This window comes from Haematobia irritans, chromosome 1 (assembly GCF_050003625.1).
Source record: "Haematobia irritans isolate KBUSLIRL chromosome 1, ASM5000362v1, whole genome shotgun sequence".
NCBI classification, from domain to species: Eukaryota; Metazoa; Arthropoda; class Insecta; order Diptera; family Muscidae; genus Haematobia; species Haematobia irritans.
Genome location: NC_134397.1, coordinates 261,527,936 through 261,535,955, shown reverse-complemented (window position 1 = coordinate 261,535,955; position 8,020 = coordinate 261,527,936). Strand labels below are relative to the sequence as shown.

The window sequence follows — 8,020 nt, the reverse complement described above, 5'->3', positions numbered from 1 at the left end:
TTAACATGGGTTTGTCATAGGACGGATATCCACCATTTCAACAGCCGTTGAACGGAATTTGCATCACTTCTTAAGGTTTAATCCGAATTCAGAGTTTTGGAAAATTTTGTGATATTTTGCCAAATAATTATTTTTTATAATTATATCCTTCACCACTACTGTGGTACAGGGTATAATAAGTTTGTGCATTTGTATGTAACGCCAAGAAGGAAAAGTCTGAGACCCATCGTTTAGTATACCGATCGTCTTAGAATTAAATTCTGAGTCGATTTAGCGATGTCCGTCTGTCTGTCTGTCTGTCCGTCTGTCTGTCTGTTGGTGTATTTTTGTGTGCAAAGTACAGCTCGCAGTTTTAGTCCGATTGTCCTAAAATTTGGTATAGGGTCCTGTTTCGGCTCAAAGACGATCCCTATTGATTTTGGAAAAAATCGGTTCAGATTTAGATATAGCTGCCATATATATTTTTCCCCGATCTGGCCATAATTGGCGTGTATATCAACCGATCTTCCTCAAATTCCGTACATCCGAATATTTTATGAGTCTCGAAAAACTTGCAAAATATCAGCCAAATCGGTTCAGATTTAGATATAGCTCCCATATATAGCTTTCGGCCGATTTACACTCATTTGCCCACAGAGGCCAATTTTTTGCTCCGATTTAGTTGAAATTTTGCACAGGGAGTAGAATTAGCATTGTAGCTATGCGTGTCAAATTTGGTTGAAATCGGTTCAGATTTAGATATAGCTCCCATATATATCTTTCGCCCGATTTACACTCAAATGACCACAGAGGCCAATTTTTTGCTCCGATTTAGTTGAAATTTTGCACAGGGAGTATAATTAGCATTGTAGCTATGCGTGCCAAATTTGGTTGAAATCAGTTCAGATTTAGATATAGCTCCCATATATAGCTTTCGCCCGATTTACACTCATATGACCACAGAGGCCAATTTTTTGCTCCGATTTAGTTGAAATTTTGCACAGGGAGTAGAATTAGCATTGTAGCTATGCGTGCCAAATTTGGTTGAAATCGGTTCAGATTTAGATATAGCTCCCATATATAGCTTTCGCCCGATTTACACTCATATGACCACAGAGGCCAATTTTTTGCTCCGATTTAGTTGAAATTTTGCACAGGGAGTAGAATTAGCATTGTAGCTATGCGTGCCAAATTTGGTTGAAATCGGTTCAGATTTAGATATATCTCCCATATATAGCTTTCGCCCGATTTACACTCATATGACCGTAGAGGCCAATTTTTAACTCCGATTTAGTTGAAATTTTACACAGGGAGTAGAATTAACATTGTAGCTATGCGTGCCAAATTTGGTTGAAATCGGTTCAGATTTAGATATAGCTCCCATATATATGTTTTTCTGATTTCGACAAAAATGGTCAAAATACCAACGTTTTCCTTGTAAAATCGCCACTGCTTAGTCGAAAAGTTGTAAAAATGACTCTAATTTTCCTAAACTTCTAATGCATATATATCGAGCGATAAATCATAAATAAACTTTTGCGAAGTTTTCTTAAAATTGCTCCAGATTTAAATGTTTCCCATATTTTTTTACTAACATTGTGTTCCACCCTAGTGCATAAGCCGACTTAAATTTTGAGTCTATAGATTTTGTAGAAGTCTATCAAATTCTTCCAGATCGAGTGATATTTAAATGTATGTATTTGGGATAAACCTTTATATATAGCACCCAACACATATGACGGATGTGATATGGTATCGAAAATTTAGATCTACAAAGTGGTGCAGGGTATAATATAGTCGGCCCCGCCCGACTTTAGACTTTCCTTACTTGTTTTTTTTATGATTTTAATTCATTTCGCAATTTTCTAGAATTCGCAATTTTTATACCCTTCACCACTACTGTGGTACAGGGTATAATAAGTTTGTGCATTTGTATGTAACGCCAAGAAGGAAAAGTCTGAGACCCATCGTTTAGTATACCGATCGTCTTAGAATTAAATTCTGAGTCGATTTAGCGATGTCCGTCTGTCTGTCTGTCTGTCTGTCCGTCTGTCTGTTGATGTATTTTTGTGTGCAAAGTACAGCTCGCAGTTTTAGTCCGATTGTCCTAAAATTTGGTATAGGGTCCTGTTTCGGCTCAAAGACGATCCCTATTGATTTTGGAAAAAATCGGTTCAGATTTAGATATAGCTGCCATATATATTTTTCACCGATCTGGTCATAATTGGCGTGTATATCAACCGATCTTCCTCAAATTCCGTACATCCGAATATTTTATGAGTCTCGAAAAACTTGCAAAATATCAGCCAAATCGGTTCAGATTTAGATATAGCTCCCATATATAGCTTTCGCCCGATTTACACTCATTTGACCACAGAGGCCAATTTTTTGCTCCGATTTAGTTGAAATTTTGCACAGGGAGTAGAATTAGCATTGTAGCTATACGTGTCAAATTTGGTTGAAATCGGTTCAGATTTAGATATAGCTCCCATATATAGCTTTCGCCCGATTTACACTCAAATGACCACAGAGGCCAATTTTTTGCTCCGATTTAGTTGAAATTTTGCACAGGGAGTATAATTAGCATTGTAGCTATGCTTGCCAAATTTGGTTGGAATCGGTTCAGATTTAGATATAGCTCCCATATATAGCTTTCGCCCGATTTACACTCATATGACCACAGAGGCCAACTTTTGGCTCCGATTTAGTTGAAATTTTGCACAGGGAGTAGAATTAACATTGTAGCTATGCGTGCCAAATTTGGTTGAAATCGGTTCAGATTTAGATATATCTCCCATATACAGCTTTCGCCCGATTTACACTCATATGACCGTAGAGGCCAATTTTTAACTCCGATTTAGTTGAAATTTTACACAGGGAGTAGAATTAGCATTGTAGCTATGCGTGCCAAATTTGGTTGAAATCGGTTCAGATTTAGATATAGCTCCCATATATATTTCGACAAAAATGGTCAAAATACCAACATTTTCCTTGTAAAATCGCCACTGCTTAGTCGAAAAGTTGTAAAAATGACTCTAATTTTCCTAAACTTCTAATGCATATATATCGAGCGATAAATCATAAATAAACTTTTTCGAAGTTTTCTTAAAATTGTTCCAGATTTAAATGTTTCCCATATTTTTTTAGTAACATTGTGTTCCACCCTAGTGCATTAGCCGACTTAAATTTTGAGTCTATAGATTTTGTAGAAGTCTATCAAATTCTGTCCAGATCGAGTGATATTTAAATGTATGTATTTGGGACAAACCTTTATATATAGCCCCAACACATTTGACGGATGTGATATGGTATCGAAAATTTAGATCTACAAAGTGGTACAGGGTATAATATAGTCGGCCCCGCCCGACTTTAGACTTTCATTACTTGTTCTAGAATGAATTTAGAATTTTTTTTTCGAAAAAATTGAATGAATTTAGAAATTTTTTTTCGAAAATAATTTATTTTATTAATACTTAATCTGTTGTTAACCTATTTGAACCAAAAACAAGTGAGTACAGTAGAAAGTCGGTCGGGGCCGACTATACCATACCCAAAACCACTCCTAATGAATTAGTAAACATAACCATTTGTGGGGTATCATTGGTATAGGTTTAGAATATAAACCGCATTTCCATATACATACATGTTTATGGAAGTCTTGACACAATCTGAGCAGAAATCTCTGATATTAGGATCTATAATTAGTATGCCACCAATATTAAGTCCATTATTAAAAAGGAGGAAATCGCTCAATTAGTAAACCCAAATTTGTAAAAAACGGACAATAAAGTATGTAATGGTGATTCCGTTTGGGGAAAAAAGTGTTGCAAACAAATGGTACAACATATAATGGTGTTACCACAGTGTTGCCTAAAGTTGGGTAGTTCGCGAACGATCTAGTTCAAGTGAACGGATCACTGAAATGAACGGACTGAACTAGATCACATTAATCGTTCTTTTTCGTTCACCATGTCAGTTCAGCTAGCTAAGCAGTTTGTTCGCTCATTTATTTTTGCTTTCCTTGGCATTGTCATAGTTTCAGTCCTTAAACTCATATCGCTTTTTGTTGCACATAAATTATTCGGGATTATTTTCGTATTTATTTTTGTGTGATGAATAAAAAAACGCAATATACTTCTAATTTATTATGAATTTGAAATGAACCAGAAAAGAACTGGAAACCCCTCACTGGCCGACAATGAACTAGTGAACTAACTGACCGAACTAGTTCACTGACCGGAAAAGAGCTGAAGTGAGCGATCATTTCATTGAAATACAATGCCCATCACTAGTGTTGCCGAAACCCCTTGCAATGACAACACCGTTTGCGTGTGAAAACGAACAAAAAAGGTGCAACACTGATATAAAATCAAAGAAATTTGGCGGAAATATTTCGATTATTATTAACAACTATTACTGGAATCTCGACTAACACGCAAATTTTTCTTGAACTAAGGGAAATTGTTAAAACTTTTGATTTTATATATTTTTAATGATCTTACTCCTACTTCAGAGTACAAATTAATTACATCCTCAACAAAGTTGGTCATTTCGTCCAAGCAATGATGTTGTAACTTCTTCATCGTTGTCAGAAGAACTACTCTCCAGTACTCTCCAGTAGGAGAGTAGCTCCAGCAGTGTTGCCAGTATTTTTCCAGCTCTTGTCCCCAAATCAGGAGGATTTTATCCCCAAAAATCCCCAATTTCAACTGGAATTCCCCAAAAAAAAAAATCCCCAATACATTTTTGACGAATTTTTAAAACAAAACACAATGAACATTTATTTTGTATTCATTGGCATTTAAATTCACAGAGTAGATGCTTTTATAAGTAGCATTTACATTAAAAAAAATAAACAAAACAAAAATAAAATAAATAAAAACAAAAACAATAAAAATTTGTACATTTGAATTCATTTCGTAGAAATTAGAATATATATTACATTACATTGTCACAAACGTTTTCCAAAAAGATCGAATTTATAAATGTTGAAAACTTCCAACTCGTCGGACTCAGAGGACTCATTTGGCTTATACAAATTTTTATAATTAAAAAGTTTTACCATTTCTAATGGAGGTTCAATTTTTGCAGTAAATGGAATTATTTGAAAATTGTGTAGTAATTCGTACTGCATTTTACTTCTAAGTCGCGTTTTGACAGAATTCATGACAGAGAACACTCTTTCCACACAAGCATTGCTTGTAGGAATTGCTAGCATATTCAACACCATTTCAGCAAGATCCCCGAACGGCTTTAACCCTGACGCATCTTCATATGAATAAACTTTTGCCCAAAATGTTGCTAAATCCAATATTACTTGTTCTCCAAACAATTCTTTCCATTTTATAAAAGGCAATTTCCTCCATTGCGATTCATATACATCCATAGAGGTTTTAGTATTTGAAACGTAGCTTTTAAAAAAATGAATATTTGATGGCAATCGCTTAAGCATTTGTAGCAATAAACGCTTTAAATATTCAAAACATAGCTTTCTAATTTTCATATGCGATTCATCAGGCAAATTCTTTAAGTCTTTTTCAAAATCGTATCCAAGGTCCATTGCATCTAGTGGCAAATATACCGAATCTTTATCTAACAATTCCATTAATTTATCAAAATCATATTCATCCTTTATCCACGATGTGACAGATGGCTTTAAAATTCTTGTACATAACCCCGTCCCGGAATCCATTTTATCACTTTGAAAGGCTAGATTGGGCGTATTAATTTCGCCTATTATAGAAGCCATAAAAGTCAAATAAAGTTTTATTTCTGCTTTTGTCATTAATTCGTTTATCACTTTGGCAGTAAAATCACTTTCATCTGTCGATATAATTGAAAAATGATAATTTAGTTCCACCCACTGCTCCAAGATTCGCATTATTGCAAAACCACACGACAACCATCTCGTTCCAGCAATTTGTATAATCTTTCTATACCTTATTACGTTGGTACCAGTGTTTATGAGATCGAACGCTCGCTTGTACTTAATAGTACGTAACGGATTGTTACTGAAATAGTTGTAAATTTCCTTGACCAAGTATTCCACCTCCGCTGGAAAAACCTTAGAAGCATCTGAACAGCACAGATGCAACGAATGGCAAATACACTTTACTAGAATCAATTGCGAATTTTGTTCTTTCATTAAACCATATAGTCCTCTGCGAGCACCGCATAAATTATTGGCTCCATCTGTGCCAAGGGCTATTATATTTTTTGGATTGAGACCAACTTTGGCTACGTATGCTAATAAACTATGCAAAAGTTTTTCTCCTGTAACTTCTACCAAAAATGTACCCAAAAATTCAGTTCGAATGGCACATATTACTTTACTAAAAAATCGTATGCACATACTCATCCACTTGTTATTAGCAACATCTGTTGATTCATTTAGAATTAGCGAATACTTGGACTCACCCATGTCTTCTACTAATTTGGAGAGTAGTACAGGAGCAAGGACATTTTTTATTATGGCACTACCTGTGTAACCTTAATTTTTCGAACTCTTTAATTGATAGTGTTTTTAGCATATCGGTTAAATGGTCAATGCATGAAATAGACATGTGTAAAACTAACACAAATCGTGGCAACTGAGATGAGTTAGTAAAAGTGTTGAGATTTTACGATACGCGTGTAACTTAACGTTTTTAGTTTCCGCATTATGCACGCAATAGCAATATTTTTGAAAAATCCCCACAAAAATCCCCAATTTTTTAAAAAGTCCCCATCAAATTCCCAACTCAAAATTTTCGTCCCCAATCATGAAAAAAATTCCCAATTTGGGGAAAAATCCCCAATACTGACAACACTGCTCTCCAGTAGCGCATCTACAATGGTGTTGGCCAAAACAAAAACGCATTTGCTTTTTGCATTTTGCTTTATATAATTGATATGCTTCTTCATGTTAAATTAATCAGCTGTGTTGAAGAAATTGAAAAGCAGCCACAATACACGCGTCACACACTTTCTTTTGTATTTGCAACAACGCTGTTATTTAGGTCGAAGAATAAAAGCGCCTTCAACATCTGATTGAATGTGTAGACCAGCTGCGGTGTAAAATGGGTAGACCAGCTGAGGTGTAAAATGGGTTGCACTTTTGCTCTTGCGATGGGTAACACCTCGTCAATCGAACGTGCACATTTTGGGTAGGCTGCACTAAATTTTCCAATCGAATAAACATTTTTGATTTATGGCGGTAAGGTGTAAAAGATGCAACATATTTTTTACCAATCGAAATCACCATAAGTAGCTAGTACATCAAACTTTGAAATTTGAGTAACATTGGTTAATAAATAACAGCATTATGGCCAAATTTGGAAAAATCAAGCGATACATATATATGGGAGCTATATCTAATGGCGTTTTCTTTTCTTGTATAAAATGCGCACTTTTTTTCCATTTTGCCCGGAAAATGTACTTTTTAGGTTCTTTTCTAAAAAAACAGGCAAAAGTGCGAAAAGGCTTCGAATTCTTTTGTTAAAATAGCGCCACACATAGAGGCAAAGTGCGGGCATTTTCAGCACCGCCGACAAACGAGAGTGCTGCGATTGCCCTGTTTCCTTTTTTGAAATTTTTGAAATTTCGGAAAAGAAAACGCCATAAATCTCAACCAATTTGTATAATATTTTGCAGGTATGATTGATACCACAGAAGGTTATCTTGTGCAAAATTTGAATACGATCAATTAAAAAAGCGTCGCCAATAAAAGTAGTGAAAATGTTCTTTTTGGACGGATGTCCACCATTTCAATAGCCGTTGCCCTGAATTTGCATCACTTCTTAAGGCGTGATGCGAATCCAGTGATTTGGATGTGAATAAAGAAATGTTGTGATATTTTGACGAATAAATAATTTTTAAAATTTTTTATGATTGGTAATACATTATAATGCTTGTCCGGAACGTTTGACATCAAATATTTTGAAAAATTCGCAATTTTTCTAGAAAGGATTTAGCATTTTTTCGGCAAAATTTAAATAATTTGCACTACGAGTATTTTATTAGTTTTTAATCTGTTTTTAACCCATTTGAACCAATAAAATTT

At 34.9% G+C, this 8,020-nt stretch overlaps 1 protein-coding gene across 1 annotated transcript; it reads right to left on the bottom strand.

The window, feature by feature from the left end:
- Positions 1 to 4,930: 4,930 nt before the first annotated feature.
- LOC142235991 (zinc finger MYM-type protein 6-like) lies at positions 4,931 to 6,400 on the bottom strand. The gene has a single exon (XM_075307244.1). It carries the CDS (start codon positions 6,398 to 6,400, stop codon positions 4,931 to 4,933), a length of 1,470 nt encoding a protein of 489 aa, XP_075163359.1.
- Positions 6,401 to 8,020: the final 1,620 nt, after the last annotated feature.